At 42.4% G+C, this 20,812-nt stretch overlaps 1 protein-coding gene across 7 annotated transcripts in view; it reads right to left on the reverse strand.

Moving 5' to 3' along the window:
• IL1RAPL2 (interleukin 1 receptor accessory protein like 2) overlaps positions 1-20,812 on the reverse strand; it is a 415,901-nt gene that overhangs the window by 181,919 nt on the left and 213,170 nt on the right. For 6 of the 7 annotated variants that reach the window (XM_075435782.1, XM_075435786.1, XM_075435780.1 and 3 more), the window contains 2 exons: positions 16,608-16,881; positions 1,694-1,880 (listed from right to left, as the gene is read on the reverse strand). In XM_075435782.1, the coding sequence (XP_075291897.1) occupies positions 1,694-1,880; positions 16,608-16,881 (461 nt within the window). The remainder of the gene's footprint in view (positions 1-1,693; positions 1,881-16,607; positions 16,882-20,812) is intronic. The other variant, XM_075435787.1, reaches the window with a different exon arrangement.

Below are 20,812 nucleotides of genomic sequence, written 5' to 3' on the forward strand. Positions count from 1 at the left end.
AGGAGGTATATGTTATTCCACTAATGTTTCCTCTCGTTATCAAGCCAGACTAAAGGTTGTTGACTTTGATTGTCTCACCGTTATCATCCGGCCATATCAATTCTGTTCAATTTCACCATGGTGATGACTTGTCAGTCAGCTGTCACGCTCCAGTCTGGTGTCACACCACCTCTGTGTGCAACCCAGATAACACGTGTGGGTGTACAGAACAAACACCCTTCCATTCCCTTTCTTGGTCAGCACAAAGCATCACTGATGTGGGATTGTACATGCATCTTCCTTTGGCTGATTTCTGCTCCATGACAGCTGAAGATTATTCCTGTCAGACTATTTTTGCAGTGTGCTCTTGCAAGAAAATCAGATCTTCAGTGATCTGGTGTTCAGTAATACCTAGGTACCCTCTGGTACCCTCTCTTCTCCACGATTTCAGACTTAACTGAATTCATATATTTTATGTGTGAACAGCACTGAAGGTACCCACCCATATGCTGAGAGAAACAGTTTCAATAGCTGAAAGAAAAACTTTTTTTATAGTAACAGTGGGTTATGGCACGCGTTTTGTTACTATAAGATAGTAAACGTGAGATTTCTGTAAAAAGCAGAAATAGATGACAACTTTTCTCATTGCTCTTACAACCTGTTAAGGAGGAAAAAAATCTGCAGCTTGGTACATATTACTTGTTTCACACAAAATAACTATCTCTACAGAATGTTATTAAAGTTGGCAAATCAAGCACCCAAAATTTAGGATTTAACTACTTTGTGTGTTTCTGTCTTCATTACCTGAACCAAGTTTGTCCTAAACTCATTCTGCTTTTATCCATACAATCGAAACTCTATTTTCCATGGACCTCACTGAGCTCTTCCTCTTGCCCAACTATTTCTTGTTCCCTCTGACTCTCAGCTCTTTATTCTTCTCCACTGTTTATTGCAGCAACTCGTACCAGTGGGTTTTTTAAATATCAGACTTCGGTCCAAGTCCAGACACCAGGTAAAATTTGCCAGACCTTGCTATGGTCTTGGTACTTGATGTCTGCCTGACAACCCAGATTTTAGTCATTCTCATGTTTTCTCGGAGAGCTACAGAAACACACCACCAATACATCTGCTGCTGAAAGTGGTGTGTGATACTTGATAGGCCTTGGAGAAGATACAGCCAGACAAGTTGCCTGCTGAGTAGTAAAAGTATCTAACAGACCTTGCTCAAAATTATTCAATGAACCTCAGCAAAAGTAAATGCATGTCTGAAAAATTAACAAGCCTTGGTGAAATTACCCAACAGACTTCACAAAAATTAAATGGGTAGCATTACTGAAGCTGGTGGTGCCGACAGACCTGTGGCTCCATTGTAGGTTGCCTCCCTTTGTTTCCACCGTATCTGGCAGGGAGACATCCCACCAAGGCGGAAACCGCTACAGAGGCACAGTGATCTGGGAACATGGTGCTGTTGTTAGGGAAGTCATGTGACCTCCTTCACAGAACACCCTCACCGATGCTGATTTCTGTTGCACAATAACTACGCTAGGTAGTCTTGCCTGTACTTTAGTATTACTTCTCTAATACTCGGAGAATGTCCTCCAGACCAGTCACAAACCACTGCTGGCTCAGAAAAGGCCACCTCTAACCCTCAGACTAAAAACAGTGGAAGTTTTCTATAGCTGCAGCACAACAGCAATAAGACAGCAATAGTTACCTTGTACCACACCACATCTGGCTCTTGACCGGTTGTTTTGTAATCCTCAATGTCAGGGCAGGAGATTGTCTTTCTCTTAGTGACTTCTGATTTTTCCAGGTATCTGATCTTACTGTTGTAGCAAAGCCCAGATTCATTCTCAGCTACCGTCAAGGACATGGACACCTTCATGCAATACGTTGAGTTTCTGCAGGGACAGAAAGATGTTTTCATTTACCCTACCTCCTTTGTTTCAGCACAGTAAGTTTCTTTGTTCAGCTTTCATCTTCACAAACACTTCAGTGACATATTCAAATAGTGACTGTCCTGCTGTGCATTTCCAGCGCAGAGGAATTACTAGAAAATGTAAAGGTTCATTTCTGATTTACTATGAACCACCCTGTAGAAATTTTGCTGACAACTGATCTAACCCAGCACAGCAGCTCTTTCCAGCTTGCAAATCTATGAACACAGGAACCTGTTGGCATCTCAGATGCTGGTCAGGATACACTGCCCCATTTCCCCTGTGTGTCCCTCGCACTCCTCCTCTCTCTCTTTCTCTCCCCCCTTCAGGAGATACTTTACTCCAGTACACAGTGCTATATATTTGTGAAGATGCTGGATGTTAAAGCATATCAACGCGGGAAGAATTCCTGCCCCTGAAGGAACTGCTATATGAAATCCTACAGCACGCGACATCGTGGCGGGTCGACCCGGCCTGGCCGCCAGCCGCCCACCCAGCTGCTCTTTCACTGCCCCTCAGCTGGACAGGAAGGAGAAAATATGATGAAAGAGCTCATGGGTCGAGATGAAGACCGGGAGATCACTTACCAACTACCGTCATGGCAAAACCAGACACGACTTGGAAAAAATTATTTATAATTAATCGCAAATTGAAACAGGTTTGGATGGTGAGAAAGACAGAAAAGCTAAAGCACGTTGCCCTCACCTCCTGTTTTCACTCCTCTACCTCTCCCTCCCGAGCGGTGCCGCGGGTGGGGCCGGGGCTCTGCGCTGCGGCCATGGCCCCTCCCTGCCGCTCCTGCCCCCTCACGCCCTCCCCCGCCCGGTCGGGCCCTCCATGGCTGCCGGTCCCGTCAGGAACACCGGCTCCCCCGGGCCCCTCACGGCCCCCGGGCAGTCTCCGCTCGGGCCCGGCGCCTCCTGCCTCCTCCCGCCCGGCCCTGGGGGCCGCAGGGCCGCCTCTCCCGCTGCTCCCCTCAGCCCTCACCGCCCGGCAGCGCTGTGCCCCCTCCCCACGCCATTTTCCCCTCGGCTCCCCTCAGACCGCCCTGCGGCCCCGCTCCCAGCCCCGCACCCGGCGCCGTGGGCAGGAGGTCGGAGCAGTGGTTACAGAGATACATTTTGGCATTAAAGTCTCGAAAAACGTAATCCCTTAGCACTTCAAACCACTGCCTGCCCTATCACCACCCGACAGAGCAAAATCCAGGCGGGTGGGTTGTGAGCTACACCTAGTTCTTCTTACTACCAGGGTAGAATAAACACAACCAGCTCAGCTCCCATGCCTCACAACCATGAGAACAGGATTAAATGAAATTCCTTCAGACTTCTAGATCTTTAACAGAGCTATCAGACAAACAATGAAAAACCCGCAGACTGGTGTTTCTCGTGGTGTTACTGTGAAGCATTCGCACTTTGCGCAGGGTTGTTGTGACCCGGACTGTCCACATCTGCCCTTCCTTAGGTGTGACGGCAGACAGACTCCTTTAAAAGCAAACTACAGAGCACACGCAACAATATAACAAGGCTCTTTGTCCCATCGCGCATCATTTTGTCCCTTTAACTGACTGCGCCACAACCAAAAAAGCCTGGAGTAAGAGGGACGTGCTGGGTGGTTGCTCCCACCCAAGGAAGCAGCGGAGAGTCCTTGCAGGAGACCTCGCCGCTCCGCACGGCCTCTCCCGCCGCAGCTCTCCCACAGACGGGTTTCACCCAGGCGAGGGGTGGCCTCTCCCGCCACAGCTCTCCCGCAGACGGGTTTCACCCAGACAAGGGGCTGGGACGGCAGACAAAAACTGCCCTGCGTACCTGGAAAGTGATCCATCAGTCAAACCCTGACACTAACGATACTGGCTGCTCGCTCACTCCCTCCAATTAGACTCATGACAATGCTTTTAATTAAAAAAAAAAGTAAATAAAAAATCCAACATGCTCCCCAACAAATCTTTTCTTAGGCAATGTTGCAACCACACGGCACCCCATCAAGCGAGCCTGTAGTTAGGAAGAAAATAAACAGGTCTATAGGGACATTTCATCATGGCGCTAAGCTTCATGCCAAACAAGCGCTGACTAAACACCGTGCAAATGGCTTCTTGTCAAAGGTGTGCCATGAGCAGGTATTTGCAGAAAGAGGTATTTGCAAGGCAAATCAATGGGCAATCCTCAGAAACCTCCTATTTTCAGCATTGTTAGTGTTACATATTCAGTAGAACCACAGAATTGCCCCTTCCTACTCCCTTGTCTTCAAAATGCCGCCTGTATATGTAAATAATAAAATCAGCAGGTATTTTCTCTGTCCCTCACCTCAGAGTGGAAAGGCTCACTTTGCACTCTGCCACAGCATGTTCCAGTTGAGAAGCTATAAAAATGTCTCATCCTCACAAACTGCACAAAATGTATTATTTTACCTCAAACAAAAGTTCTCTGGAGTAAAAAAATTGTATCATTTTGGGCAGGCAAATACTTGTATGATTTAGGGAACGTAAGTCAACTTTCTCCCAAACTACTTGCTTTTGAAAAGGGTTAGCTTTTTGGTAGAAAGAAAACAAAACATATTCAGAAAGTTTCAATGCTCCCCAATACAGCACTGAAAATCCACAAAATATGGATACAACCACTCAGTATAATCAATAGTAACTAATCAGCAATAATTGCTTAACTTTCCCGAACGACTATGAGTATTACTGAGTGCAAACAAGGTCACATTTGCTCAGTAATAATGATCCAGGCTAACTAAAGAATAACGACTTTGAATAGTTGTCCATTACTTGGTGTTATTTAATAGTGCTGCATTTTCTGCTAACAATCTTGCATTATTTAGATTGTATTTTGAACAGCGCTGGAGGCTACTTCTATTTAGAATGTTTCCTGGAACCACGACCTAAAAATGCAGTATTCTTTTCATTACTTACAATTAGAATTGAGTAGAATTGAGAAAACGAAGTGCCTGGTGAGCACTATCACTTTTGTTCACACTTCATGACCGAGACAATAAATCTGTTCAGGCTGATGATGGAGAAAGCCCCCACTAAGCCAACAGCAATAGACTTGAAAGCTTTATGAATTCTTCTTCACTAGCCACTGACGTTAGCATTAAGGCTGGTAATACAGAAAAGGGCAACTTCTGCAGGAATTCCAATGAATGGAGCAGAAACCTTCCTTTCCCCGAGTCAGTTCGGGATAACAGTTACATTTCAGTCATTTGCAAAAGGAAACAGCAGTGTGATCAGCCTCACTGATCAAAGGTTGAGTTTTTCTCGGTTTGGAGGCAGAACTCTGGGAGCGAAGTTTGCAGAAGAGGCAAGCCGTTTCTCCCTGTGCCAGGCAAGCTGTTCCCCAGAGCGGGATGGACTTCCATCACTCAGTCCTCTCAGCAGGTGACAGCTCTGTGCTGACTTTTGCTTGGAGACTCCCATGGCTACCATTTTTCTGTCAACTCAGATGCTATGAGACAGAGCTTTCCCAAAAGGTACCGTAAGAAGATTGCTGTGGAATTGACCTTGGTCATTCTATGTGGGAATTAGTTAGTAGATGAACCTGTTAATTTTCCCACACAGAAAAAATCTCTGCAATTTTCAGAAAAACACGCAGCATTTGGTTTCACCGGCACATGGGAACGTGCTTTCTTCCCTCCCTTGTGGGGCCTAGGGCATAAAGGGGCTCTCTAGAAGGCGACAGCTTGAGGGAGAACGCGGGAAGGGGATCACAAAGCAGTCGATGGTCACTACCGCATTGTTTTACCACCTGGGTAAAGAGACTGGAATATTATGGTGCTGGCCACCACAGCGATGGGAACTCACCTTCAGAGCTCCCTCACGAAGCTTGTAGAGCTCCTGTGCTGGGAGGGATCCAGCGCTCCTTCCCAACTGTTTATAGGACCTCTGTGTCCACAAGCGCTCTCCTTGATGAGCTGCATATAAGTTGCTTATGATAAGGGTCTTTATTAATTTTTTTTTTTTTTAAGTGTGGAGACTGACTAGCATGAATCCTACATTTATCACTTTTCTTCTTTTAAAAGCTAAACAGATGGCCTATGAATTATGAAAAGGAGGATTTGCTTTTGCTTTCAGTACATGGTCATGGAGCTTGGAGGGGGAGCTCAATGCTCCCAGCAGTTTGCAGACTGGCAGGAAAGGTTATATGACCATATTTAAAGCTGGAACACAAGAAAAATAGATAACAATAGCAAAGCTGGTAGCCTGAGTTTTGCTGTCGCAATCGCTGGCTGAAAGGAATAAAAAGGAAGCATCTTCCAGGTTTGCAGTGGTGATCTCAGTATTGTGAGGCCAAGTAAGAGTCGTATGTAAGTAGAGAATACTGGAGCCCAAATGAAGCTGGCAGACTGCAGACAGCCCACTTTCCACATTAAGGAAATAAGCCCATAAGTCTGAAAAGTGGGTCTTTCAATAATTTGTCTTTTCTGAAAGGTTGCCAAACAATTCATTTTCCAGGGGAATGGATTTCCAGCGGATTCCATTTCTATAGGAGGTAGCAGTGGTCATTTGGGGAACAGGAAGAGAGAAGAAAAGAAAGAATCACTCCACAGAACAAAGAAAAAACCTGAAGTGCCTTATGTTTAACCACTGAAACTGAGATTTGTAATTCCCTATTTCATGGAGCTAGTTATAAACTAGGCCTACTCACTTGACTTAAATGGAAATGTGAAGCAGGGTTTAGCTTTGCCAGAGTTCACAAAGCAGTTCCCTTTGTTCTGGTGGCAAGGCATTTGTAATCCCCAGGCCACATGGAACTGGCTCTGAACCACAAACTGAAGCCAGCTTAGAATCCAATAGAAAACCACAGGGAAAACCAAGGGAGTTTAACAAGTCTCAGAACAAAAGCAAGCAAAATTGTGAGGTTGGCTTGACTTCGAAGCAAGGACAAGAGGGAAATAGGGAGGATATAAAGACATGGATAAGAAGGACTTTTTAAATTGAAGTGTCAATCCCTAAATTATTTTTCATCTTGCTTTGGATTCAAGACAATTCATCAGCCCTATGGCTGAATTCAAATTAGAGGAAATATTCACAACTTTGGAAAAAACTTTTTTGGCATTTGTGTTTCTGCTAAGTGAGGGTGGTTTGCCAAGAGAGTGAAGTAAAACAATTTTGTCTGTAGTATACATGGAACCTTCCCTCCTCGTTTATCGATTTTCTTATAAAGAGGAAAGAGGTAGCAAAATGGTTGAGTATTTTATATCTACTCAACTGAAAAAATCCCTGAATTTTAACTGCTTTTTTTTTTTTTTTCCTTATAGGTTCATTTTTCATTAAGTGTTGGAGTTTTTATTACATTCTAAGACTTTGGTCTTAGAACTAAGACTATGGTGGTAGATCCAAAAGCTGGGAAGTGCATTTACCAAAGCAATGCTCCTGGAACAGCAGAGCTCAGACTTAGATCTCTCCCCATGTACGTAAACACTCTGACTGGTTTAATGACATTTTCATTAGCTCACTGGAATACTGACTGCAGGACTGCATAGGTCAACCCTTACATTCATCTTTGCTTGTCCTGAGTCAAAGCAGTATCAGCAATAACTACACCACCAACTGTCTTTGTCCATCTGAAGGTCCACAGCAATTAATGCACTACCAGATCCACTACCAGCTGCTATATGAATGTGCCATGTTATCAGATTTCAGACTTAATAGAGCATTTGATTGTTTTCCTCTCTCTTCATGAGTATTTCATAAATTTATTCCTGTCTAAATTTCACACTTCACATAACGGTTACCAAGCAGTTTTACTGGTATCTGAGTTTGTTCCGCTGAGATCAATGAGGTCATGGTTTGGTGATCTGCTTAAAGAAAAATGAGTTATTATCATTGTTTTTTTCAGATGACACAGATGTAACATCCTTCCTAAAAACAAATGGATTATTACTTAGTCTTCCAAGGTTTCATTCAAGTGCTAACTCATTTCTCGGTTGCTATCACTGCTAAATGTTTGGGGCCATTGTCTGGAAAAGATCAAATTCCCGTATCTGGTGTAAATCACTCTCAGAGGTTACAAATCACAGATCCTCCAATGTTTTTGGATTTTTTCTTCTCATCAATTTGTCAAGTGAGAGCAATGCCCGAAGAGGAACAATTCAACAGATGGCTGGCACTGCTGTAGTTGCTTCCTGAAACACAGGTCAAGAGGTGCAGGGATCCTGCAGCTTGTGTGTGGTACCGGGCACAACTCCAAACATTCCCGTCTTGTATTTTGCTTGCTCGTTGCTGTTATAACTGTAATTCTAATACCAACTCCTATGCATGAGAAAAAGAAACCCTAATCCCATGTTACCTCTCCTTTAATGTCTGACTGGTTTTCAAGATCCTACTAGTAAAAGAAAACAACATCATGGAAGTATGAGCTCAGAAAATGAAGTGCTAAAACAGTATGATGTTACAAATCCAACATTCTTGTGTTATCTCTACTTCCTTTGATCCTCCAACAGAGACCTCCACTGTGAATCCCCATAAAGGTACCATTCAAGGCCTCATTCCCTTCAAGAAGAAGTATTTGTGTTGAGCTTAACCCATCACTCTAAGAATTTTTATTCTTTCTGTACTTCTTTTCTCCTAAGATTCAATCGCTACACAAGACTCCCTAGAAATAAGATGATAATTTGAGCTTGACTAAAACATACTGGAAGTCCCAGAGGCCCATGTTTTACAAGGCAGGCAGACTATACCATCACTATGCAAAAGAAACAACTTCGGAGCAAAGTCACTGAACGGTAATTTTAAAAGGCTCACATTAATGACAGCTTGAAAAACAGACAGCCAGGGATGTCTCCTCAAGTTAACCATCAGAAATATGGTTCTCACCAGAGGCACTTAAAAGCAAGACCCGTACTCCGCACTGTGAGTTTAGCCCTCTTCAGGGAATTTTCAGGCTTCCTGGATACTGGGACAGAGAAGAAAAGATGTTCGGATCTGGCAGCTGGGTAGAGTTTCTCACAGTTGGGTCTCTCTCACCAAAGCTTAGATCTATGTTTAAATTGAAGTCGGACTTCAGCTAACATCCTTATTAAGAGGGAAATGTGATGCAAAAATGTCAGGATGTGTCTACTACAGTCAGTGACACAGCCCGTAACAGCAAGGCCGTGATTTGAAAATTCAGGGATAATCTTTAGTATCATGTTTCTGAAGTCTCTCTGAGAATAGCAAGTGACAGCCAGCCTGCTTTGCACACAGTTAAGGGTCAGGAGGAGCTGTTTCTGGTTGCCTTCGCGCACACGTGCACTGGTCCTGCTGACCTCTGCATCGTGACAGAAGCAACTGGAAAACAAACAAATCAGCAATCCGTCCTTCCAACAGGGACTGCGCAGGCACAGAGAGAAAATCTCCTAGCATTTAAGTTGAATTACACAGGTCAACAGTGTTACTTGGGTATTTTGTGGGTTTTTTCAAATCTTAAAAAATGTTAGTTATTAGAAATGAGTATATGAGAACCTAAAACAGAACATAGAAGAAATGCAGAAGCCAGAACAACACCGAGTTATCTCAGCAGATCACACCTAAGTTCATGAACTCTCTGGTCTCTACCAGCTTCAGCACAGCCTGTTCCAGCAGAAGAAATCCTGTAATTGGCTGGGTTTGCTCTCGGGGAAAATGTCTTCCTTGCCCTTAAGAATTACAAGGTAGCAAGTTGCCCTGAAGTTTGCTACTGCAAATGACTTATCCCTTTTCATTTATTTCCTAATAATTTTCTATTAGAACTCTGGATATTACTGTTAAATTATACTGTCTTACTGAAAAGCCCCATTACAAACGACATAAATCTGAGTCATGGGGACAACTGCTCCCAGGAAAGTATTAAGAAATCCCCTTCCAGTAATTCTGTATTTGTAATACTGTGTTTCTGAGAGCACTGAACACTTTCTCCTTTATTTCTTCCAACCCACACAGTGGGTGAATTAGTGCATCTACTCCTCTATGCTTCTTTTTATTAGACATCTAGCACACAAAACAAAAGTTGCCTTCAGGATAACCAGCAAACTTGTCTGCATTGCTAAAGCTCACTGATTTTGCTGCCTCCGGGAATCAAACCTGTGGAGCATGTCCTTCTTCATGCATGTAAGTGCCACTTGCAGATGCAATGAGGAAAGGCAAGCTCCCCCTCAGCCTGTATACAGGCAACGGAGCATGGAAACCAGTGGATCAGTTATTATTTCATAGGGTACACAAGGAATGCTATCACGAAGAATCATGAAGTGGATGTCCTTATGCCAATTTGCAATGAGAGCTGTTTGGGTCTTGCAGCTGAGTCCTCCTGCCCGCGTCCTTCTGCCAAACAGAAGAAATGATTCTCCAGGATCACTCACCAAATACCAGTTTAACTCCCTATGGCTCTGTCACCTTGTACTTTGGGCATGATGGATTTCCTCGGGAAACCCTCCATTCATCTGTCCACTCACAGGACACATACAACACTGTCTACTGACTTGCTACAGTTACAACTGGCTTGATGAGGGCTTCAACAGGAGCGGTACCTGGGTAACCACATTCTCCTCCATTGTTTTTTGGAGAACAGAACGGAAATAAAAACTCCCTGACATGTTGGAGAGGAGATGGATGAACAACATCTTGCCAATAGCTCTCCTGCATGCAAAGCTGACTGCATGAGGAAGCAGTCACTCTGCTTTGCATCCTTTCTCTCCACCACGCAAGGTTTGAAGCCCATCAGCAAAGGCAATTGTTCCACGAGCAACCAGTGACAGTGAGCTGAAATGTTTCTGAGGCACTGCAGCACATGGAGTTTCGCTACGACAGTCTGCAGGGACTGGAAAGTAACGTCAGTTTTTTTAAAGGTATTTAAAGCTGGGATTTTACTATTAAGAAAGCAGAAGGATACACAATATTCTCATTCTTGTGCATGCTGCTGCAACAGGGAAGTCACTGGCTGCTCTCCAACCACAGAGAAGCATGGGCCTTTCTGCTTGAAGCCCTGACTGTTCCTATGGCTTCTCCTCAGCAGTGAACACTGGCTTGCAGAAAGACAGAGGATGGATATTTTCTCTTTTAAAGCTTTAGAGAAGGAGGGTGAGTGAGCAGAAATATACATATCACCAGGCAAAAGAAACAAATCTTTGTTTTTCTGCAAGTGTAACTGTCAAAAGAACAGATAGAACTGATTTCTCTCAATAAAGACAATGTCATCAAAATGATTTGCAGGGGCACCATCAGGTTTTACACATTTCAGATAGAAAAGCAGAAGCATTCTGATTCTACATTTCCCCTGCATTTTGATAATGCCAAAACATTATATCTCAGTAAGTTAAATTTTATTTTATCATGAATCATACTGACTTTAGATTGTATCCGCTTTAACACTGTATTCAAACACTGAATACCATATATCACAGGGATTTTGTTTATACAGAATCAGTCACTTTTAATGTTGGAAATGCCACACACTTTTAATGCGTGACATTTAATGTTAGTGTCATACAGAGCCTGGGAAGACTCTGCCATGCTGAATCCAGGCACTTGCTCAAAGTGTGAAATTCAGCTGGCTTCTACAGAGATGCCTGGGACAGTACAGCCATGAAAGCTGACCACGTACCAGTGTGCAAGTCTGAGAGGTAACTATGAGATATGTCATCCATCAGCTACTTCGATGTGCTCCTCTTGGATATCTGATCAACAAAGACACTGGCCCACTAGAAATGATCTTTTCAGAGCATGTCTACGGGCAAAAAAAGCACTTGCCCGTGAAACAGATGGAAGGAGGTATTCTATGACTAAACTGGAATTATAACACTGAGTTCAAAGGGATTTGAGATACAAACTCACCTTTGTCATGAACAGTTGGATACTGAATAAAGCCAAAGCACCTGAACATGAATCTTTCTGTAATATGAAGATATTGCTACCAACAAAATGAGTGACTGTATTAAAACACGTATTGTAAGAACCATGAGGGACGGCTACAGCAAAAGTGACCTTATCCATACACATTTTCACATGATTTAGCCCAACTTTCCTGTTTGGACCTGAAAAAAACCTCGTCCTTCCTTTCAGTTGAAAGCCAGACTTTCAGTGCTCAGGAAGAGGTCCAGCTTTTCCTGGGATGATGGGTGCATACTGCAGTCCAGGCTGTAGGCGTTTGAAACAAGTTCCTCAGCTCCTCCCAACACCCACTGAAGCGAGTGCACCAAGGTTATGCCACAAATGAAGTTTTACTGACAGCCCCTCCAGGCTGTCTAAATCTGATTTTGATTTGCTGGTCATGCACTCCACAGACATTCTGAAGCCTGAAGGCTTAAAATCTACTATCAGTCTATTTTATTACTGCTCAGAAAGTAGTATCTCAGTATTTCACCAGTGGCTCTTCCGGGCATGTCCATAGCAATGCTGATCTCCATTAGGAACTGTGCAGATAGGGACAAAGTAAGGGAAAAAGGATAGGCAGATTCCCTAACTTGATTTGTTGGGAGTTCTCTGGCATCAAATGCTGGTATTAAAGATCTGCAAGCTTATTTCCTGATAGGCATTCAAGGCCCTCACTCTCTTGTCAGTCTGCATCCTGTACAAACATCGCGGCTCAGCTCTGTCAGCCAGTCGCGCGAGCACAAACCTCCACCTCCTGCTTTCCCTGCACCTCCTCAGGGCCTAGACTTTCTACCCTCCTGATTCACATTATGGAAATTCAGTTATTTTATTTCACCAACTGCTAACTAACAGCAAATATGCACTAATCTTTTACTCCTACTGATCTTGCTCATAAAGCATCTACTCAGTATTTCAGTTTATTTCAGAGCTGGGCCCAGTTAGAAGAAGGGGCTCCAGGACTAGTCCCTTGTTGAGGGCAAAGGTGCTGCTAAACTTTCCTGAGATTTCTTCCCTATCTCCTTTTCTTTCATCAGATTAAAAAGATCTAACTAGGCACAGTTCCTGTTCCCTCTTTAAAAAACAGAGGCTTTTAACACAGAAAAACAACTGTATTTGTTCAGAGAGCAAAAGCAGGATGTGTTCCGGCAAATGACTGTCTTATACACTCAGAACTTTAGGGCCACCCTATACATTTAGATTTATTTCAGTTTCCACATTTGGTTTTGGTGCTCTCATCTCTGAGTCCTTCAGTGAAGATGCTTCGATCCAGAGTGCTGATGCAAAAATCCCAGAACACCAAACCTCTGTAATGGAAAGGCTGAGGCTTCATCTGAAAGTAGCATTGGTGCATGCTGGAAGATCAGTGGCACATCCAGGACCTTTACTGCAAAGAGACCTCCAGAATGCAGTGTTTCCATATTGGGCAATAAAGTTGTGGTACAAATGTCCCAGCATTTATCTGGGAACTGTAATGAAACACACATCTATCCATTAGTCGAGATCTCTTTTGGATGTCACTGGACCTTGCTGTAGTAATATCCCTGGTTTGGCACAGAAAAGGTACCTGAGAGCAGAGCAGATCCATGGAATTCACATGGATTAGTTAACACAGCTCAACTCTGCACTCTTTTAAAAAGTCCCTGCAGAATCAGGACCCCTTAATACTTTACAGCCATGCTTAATACTGGAGAAAAACACCACACTTTGGTTTGCACCTGAGTGTCAGCTCGATGTCAAAATGTATTGTAAGATTTTACACACATCCCCCCACCTGCCTATGCAACAATGTCTAATTGGTTAATAAAGGAGAGACAATATTTAAATTATGGTAGAGACCTCTTCAGCCTGGAGAAGCAATGTCTTTCATTAATGCTGCTCTAATAGTCTTAATTTTATTCAGCATTACAGGTTAATTTACAGAACAAACATTATGATTATTGAAGTGACAATTCTGTACAGGAAAGCATTCACTGGCACATTTAATTTTTACCCATCTCCAAATCACTGTCATAACAGCCTATCCTTCACCTGCTCGGACCCACCCTTTTCAAGCAGCTTCTGAAAAACTCCTTCCAATTGCTTCAAAGATACTCATGCCTTGATCCTACAAGCATCCATAAGCAACCAGAAAATACAGCTTCTTGAAAAACAGGGTTGTTTTTAGATTTGGGAAAAGGCTTTTCAACAAAGGAGAAATTCAGTGAAATACGCAATTGCCATTTCCCCCATACAGTCTTCTTTTTTGCCATGTTGTTTTGACTGGGAAAAAAGTAACAAGTTGGGGGAGAGTGAATTAGCTCCCGTCATTGTCTGTGACATCCTTTATGTACAACTTGCTAAAAACCCTTGGTGCTCAGTTCCCTTCTATCAGAGAAGATCTTCCCAGCTCAGGAGAGTGTCCTTCTTTTCAAGCCATACACAACTTCTGCGATGGGGACCTCTTGTCCCCACTTCGCCTTCGCACTGCATCCAAGCACCTCACCCCCTTGCAGCCTTTGGCACAGACAAGTACGAATTTCAGACAACGGTTCTAAGGCAAGAGACGTGAAGGGGCTGAACGCAGCACATGCTGGCCACTGGGACACGCAAAGGTGGGTCTTCACCCTTCCAGCAGCACAGGGAATTGCACCAGGGCTTCCCACATCTTTCGTGAGCAGCTAGAAAGAAAGTTGTTTAAATTTGAATTTCTTCTGATTTTCTCTTAGAGGACATAAATGAAAACTTCTTTCTTGAGAAACACTTCAAAAGTTTTAGACTTATCTTGAACCAAAAGCATGTTGTTCCCCAATTTTTTTTTCATTCCTCTACCAAACCAAAAGACTCCATTATGCATGCAACCCTAAATCCAGTGTTGCACACTGATGGACAGTCACCTCTTCATTTCCACTGCACTGAGTTCTCCCTACCAGGCTCTGTTCCTTCACCTACAAAAGAAGGCATTTGTAACAGAAATTGCTAATGTTTGTAGAAAATAAAATCATATTCTAGAATTACTGCTCTTACTTATGACCTCTTCATTCTCACAAAGCAGGTGATCCTGGTTAATGCCTACAAGACAAACATCTGCTTATCCCCCTCCAAAAACAACAGATTAATAAAGCTGAATTACACAGTTAATGGTGTGGACAGTCTACCACAAAAGTGTGATCATATTTCAGAATATTACATCTAGCCAAATTTTAATGAAATTAAAATAAATAACTATTGCTATTTCCTCAGCTATTTTAAGCCACCTACGATTTCATAAATAATAACAGCAAGGATACTTTACCAAATTTTTGGAAGAAAAAAATAATTCAGTAAAGGAAGAAATGTAGTTTTTTATGTGTAAGCATTATATATAATATTCTGCACTCTGACACACATCTGAAAAAGGCAAAAATATCTGTAATTATGTAAGAAAGTTCTAGACAAAGCAGGAAAACTGCATAACCAACAAGGAAGATCTTATTGCTGTGTAATGCCTTCCAAGAAGTGTGTCATATACCTTTTATCTGAAAATGAGGAAAATGCATGAATTATTTAAGAACTTGCCTATTTATTACCAAAACTACTTTGTCATGTAAATGAGCAAAGAGTTCTGAAATTTCCCAGAAAAAAGTATGTCCCAGAATTAGATCCAACATCAATTCTTCATTATTCATGTAAGAATCATATTAAAATTTCAGAGCATTAGTAACTTGATTATCACAACAGCAACTTCTTATGAAAGAAGTATAGCTCCCTGGAAACATGTAAATCACCATTTTCCCATAAGATTTCAAAATCAGAGAGCTCACATTACACCAAACATGCGACAGAGCAGCTAATAAAAGAATAATTAACTCCAAAGGCTGCAACATAGACTTCATCGCAAGTCGGGCAGATGCATCTGATATTTATACTGGACATCAGTCCCCAGTACAAACCACCATGCACCACAGCACAATCTTTGATTTTAGTAGCACCCTTCAGGATCAAAACGGACTGAGGCAGCTGAGACAAGGCAGCCAGTCTGAGCAGAGATGCCGAGAGAGCAAATTCAGGGCTCTGAACAGTGGTGTCATTTTGCTGCAAATATTTTATATTAAATTAATCAAACTTGTGTATAACTTCAGTATGGAACAGCAGACAAGGACGAAGCAAGCTTCATTCTCTGAAACTAAATAGTTTAAAACCGAGTCATATAAACTATCTGTAAACTCCTTTTAATTCCAAACTGGATCATTTAAGGGATATTTATTCACTCACTCTTACAGTCCTCCTTTTTTATCTTCTCATTTTAGGCACAGAGCTGACATCAACATCCACATGATGTAAGTCACGAGCTCCAGCACATGCTTAATTTAAGGCTCATCCAATAGTTCCAAAATACTTCTGAGACATGCATTTCAGTGCCTTACCAAATGAGGTCTGCTTCAATTTATGACAAATCACAACTGTATATCAAAATAAACATTTCTTCCAAACCAGACAGAACTGTAACTCCCCATGGCCTAACCCCATCAGAATAATTCAAACGGTGTCTAACTCTTGAGTAACTCAGAGGATTTGAAAAAGAGCATTACTTAACCAAAACAATTCATGATTTAAGAAGCACCTAGTTCTGAAGGTTCATGGCAAATTGACAATCTGCAAATACTGGAATTAAAAAAAAAAAAGTAATTAAATGAAAGCACATGTTTAATTATAACTATTGGAAGAGGTAAGTATAATTACCAGGGAAACTAATTGTGAGACAAAGCATTATGAGACATACATAATTATGAGTATAAAAATAATGACTATATATTAATGGGCAGAATATCTCAATCCCGAGAGCTAAATTTCAGCATTTGTTTTTAACCAAGACAATCTGTACATTCTCACTTTGACTTTAACACAATACCCACCTTAGAACGCATGTGTAGAAACCACTGTCTTGCACCTCAACCGAGTGAAACCATATTGAATCTTCATCCTTGCTCATCCTAACTTCAGAAAATATAATGGGTTCTTCTAAATCTCCTTTGTTTTTGTACCACATAAGCCTAAGACCTGTGCTTTGGGCCATGCTATAATTAGTTCTGATATAGCTGTAGAAAAGGGCACATTTCACTCGGACTGGTTCACCTGCCAAAGCCATGTATGTCTTGAGATCCACTGACCAGTCAATGCAACCATCAACTGAAAGCAAAACAATAATAAAGAAATATTAGATACAGATACATTTTTTCAACATAGTGAAAGGCAGCTTGTGAAATGCAATGCAATTAAATAAAAGAACCTGTTTCATAGCAATGTGAAAAACCTGAAGCAGCCACTGGCAATTAAAGGGTTTTATACATCTTTTTTAGTTGCATGTAAATGCGTATGTGCAGGCAATAAATAGAGCCCACTGGGCCAGCTCAGTTCCATTTCTTTAGAAAATCATTACTTTCATCCCCAAAACATCAATTCTTTAATAAATAAACCAAGTGTTTTCACCTTAACTACTTGTCCCAGTGAGCCCGTTTTGAATTTTTTAATTCCTTGCTGGAGGAAAACATACACTGGCATCTGATCCCAATCTCATCCCGTAAAACTTTTCCATTCACCTCTGCTAATTATGTTACATAAAAAAAAAAAAATAACAGACATGACATTTATCTTTCCTTTTCAAGACAGTTCCACATAGATTTTTTTTCTCCTACAGCCTACTCAGACTGTAGAGATATGTATTACACACAACAGGATACAACTCCAACATGCTACCTACGCAATCCAGCTTAATACAGGAATTGTACAAACATGAAAAGGGGTATTTTGATGTTCTGTTCAGCAAAAACTTTTGAAACGGTTTTATTGATACTTCACTTGAAAAATGAACATGTCAGCCAGTTTAATGAAAGATTACTTGTCCCTACAATTTTTTTCTCCCATTATTTTAAATTATCTTAGTTACAATATTTTCCTAGAACATGCAGCCATATCAACATGTAACTCCTCCTCACATATCAGAGCCCTTTTAATTCAGTCTTTTTTATTGCTGGAAAAAAGGTAAGCCTGAAAGCTAACCAAGAATATAACCAAAGAAAAGGACTGCAAAGGCAGATCATCAATAGGCAAATACACTACCTAAAATTAATAGACTTCAAGAAATGTGTAGTTTTTAGAATTTGTTGCTCATATCCAGCTACACGTAAGCGGGACATCTTTACCCTTGATGTAGCTACCTCACATTCAACCAAGAAAGGTTCACGTTGCCTCTTCCACATTTACAGTATCAATTCTCAAACTCTAGATATTCTCACACACTCTTCATTTCATATACGTCTTCAATAGCATTCACTAACTGATTTTTTCATTTACTCCCTAAACAAATGTAGTGAGCCAGAATTTCTACATGCAGTAGAATACCAGATCTAGTCCTTTTATTTTAGTGGCTTTTACTCCTTTTGAATTACGCCTACCATTTTTTTCAGGCTTCTCTTGAATCCTTCAAAACTAACTGTGGTAAATGGAAGGTTTTAATTTTCCCATTGCGGTAAGTCAGCTTTAACTGTACTGTGACCGCATGAACCATGCAACTGATCCGTATTTTAAATCTGTCAACACTGAGCACTTTCATACCTCTCTAATACATAAACTTCCACATAGCATCCTGCTGTAAAACAAACTAACCTGGGCTCAAGAGGGAAGGGAAACTGGTTACTCAAAACTATACTTTTAATGTATCTGCTGTCATGAGGTACTGACAGGCGAAGGGAGATGGTACAACACCTTCACCCCAAGTGGTGCAGACCAGGGTGCCTGCTCCTGCCACCCACCCCACACACAGCGGCTGGCTGTGCCAGTCAACTTCTTACTTCAACAAGAAAAGCCCCAAAACCAAAACGTTCACCTGGAGTTAGGTACACACAGTTTCGGTTAACTTCCATTTTCATTTCCATACTTATTTTGCTTAAAACATCCTGCTGATTTAAATTAAAATTCATTGCTTCTTGGGTTTAACAGCTACTGTTAATGACATAAAATGAAAGGCCGGTAGCCATTTACTGACTTTCCTTCTCCTCACTGCTGCAGCATCACTTCTTCCTCTGTGTTCTCCCTCTCATGGCTTAGTGCCACTCAGAACAGGACAAGTCTGGATAATCATTATGAAAATCATGTACTGAAGTGTTTGTTCTCAGCGCATCGCCTCCAAGTTTACAACATCCTTCACCGTGACTAAAGCCGCACACTGTAACTCAAACATTCTCTTGGAACACTGCACCCACCTCTCTCTGCGATGGTGTTACACAGACACAGGCAACCAACAACAGAGCTGGAATAAAAGTCACCCAGACCTACAAACCCATCCAATCAATTTTTACATTAAAGCCTGGTTCTGACATCATAAATTATTTTCTGTAGGTGGCTTTGAAGGCTTTTACATGGAGTGGGTATCACTGTACTCCATACAGAGCTTCCTCACAAAAGCTCTGTGCTTTTTTAAGCCCTGCTCTTCAGGCTGGTGTGAGTTTACAAATAAAGAACGGGACAGAGCTTACAGCCGCCTCCTCTCAGCAAGGGACGTGAGCGGCAGCGCTGGGCTCTCCCGACGGAGAAGCATCCCCGTTCCCCAGGACACACAGGTATTCTCAAAGGCACCCTTCCTCCCGGGCTCCTGCAGTCACAAAAGTCTAAGTAGGGCTGCAAGCTGAAATGAATAGGGGCCCGGAAGCGGAATTTAGATACGAACTAATTCAGCCGATCTAATTAATTCTGTCAATCTTCTGTCAATCTAATCCTGCTCATCTAGTGCTTTCACACCTTTGCTGGTTCAGCAAAGTTAAACCCCAGTAAAGAATAACTGACCTTCAGGCACACATGGAAAGCTTGTGGGCGAAGCAGAAAGGTGCCGTTTTTTCAGATATTTCACAGAGCACAGTCACAACTAGGCAGAGTTACAGAGTTAGGTACTGATTCAACACGAAAATCCAGCTTCGGAAGCTGAAAAGGCCTCTGCTTCCAACAAAATTTCTCCCACATCCACACCAAACTACTTGTCCAAGCACCACTCAAATGAACACTAAGCATCCTTCAGCACCCTTCAATCTGCCTCATCTTCCACTTTCATTCAAAAATGTCTTCTCTCTTCTCATGTGCACTTCTCTATTAGTTTATTTTCAAAATTACAACCGCTGGAGTATACAAAGCGCAGCAGAACAGGTGAGACACCCCTGAATGGTAATTTACAGCCAGGTCGTGGAGTGGCTGAAACCCACCCCCAGCTGCCCTCAGCCACGGTGACCTGCCCCCAGCCCAGCCCCTGCATCTCCAAAGAAGAAGAGAAAGAAAAGGAGATTTACACCAGAGACCTGTTTCCAAATGGAAAAAGTATCCGAATGGAAGAATTTCAGCAGCCAGCGGCGAGGCTGACCCCAACAAGGGGGAAGGGGGAAGGTGCAGGCAGGCTGCCTGCCCTCGCCCCTGCCCGCCCCGGCTGCTCCCCGCAGCAGCTCACTCCCGCAGCGCGCCAGGAGGAGGTAATTACGGAGAGCAGCGCACACAGGGAGCGGAGTAACTATTCATTATCGGGTTGATGACATCTGCGGAGGGGAGAAGTCTCACAGAGCGCCTTGACTAAATCTTAATTATTGAAGAAAGACTAATCAAACAGGAGACGACTTTTTCCCCTTGCTCTTTTGTTCTTGTTAAATACACAGTCAAGAACGTTTCCACTTATGAAGCTGTAGAGGCTAAAATCTAGGTCAGGCTCCCTGTGCTCACGTGGAAGCCGGAATCTTTCCTCTTGCCGCGCTGTCAGTCACTGGAGCGTGAGCACTGTGAGATTCATTTGGAGTATTCTCCAAGCTGTCATTATAAATGACTGGAGCTGCTTAGGTGGAGTTTAGCACTCCATTATCCAGAACAAAGTTTGCTGTCATTTTTGTTGGGCTGGCTCTCAATACCTAACATGATCAGGGTGGTAAGAGAAAAATAATGGCATTAGAGAGAGGTACTTATTATATAATAAACATATATACTTCTTTCCTCTGCTACCCAATAATCAGCTGATCCTTAACAAGTGCCTGACTGAAAGCTCATTCAAATTAAATCCTATCTATTGTGGGTGTATTCTAGACACTTTCAA

This window comes from Opisthocomus hoazin, chromosome 14 (genome assembly GCF_030867145.1).
Source record: "Opisthocomus hoazin isolate bOpiHoa1 chromosome 14, bOpiHoa1.hap1, whole genome shotgun sequence".
NCBI lineage: Eukaryota > Metazoa > Chordata > Aves > Opisthocomiformes > Opisthocomidae > Opisthocomus > Opisthocomus hoazin.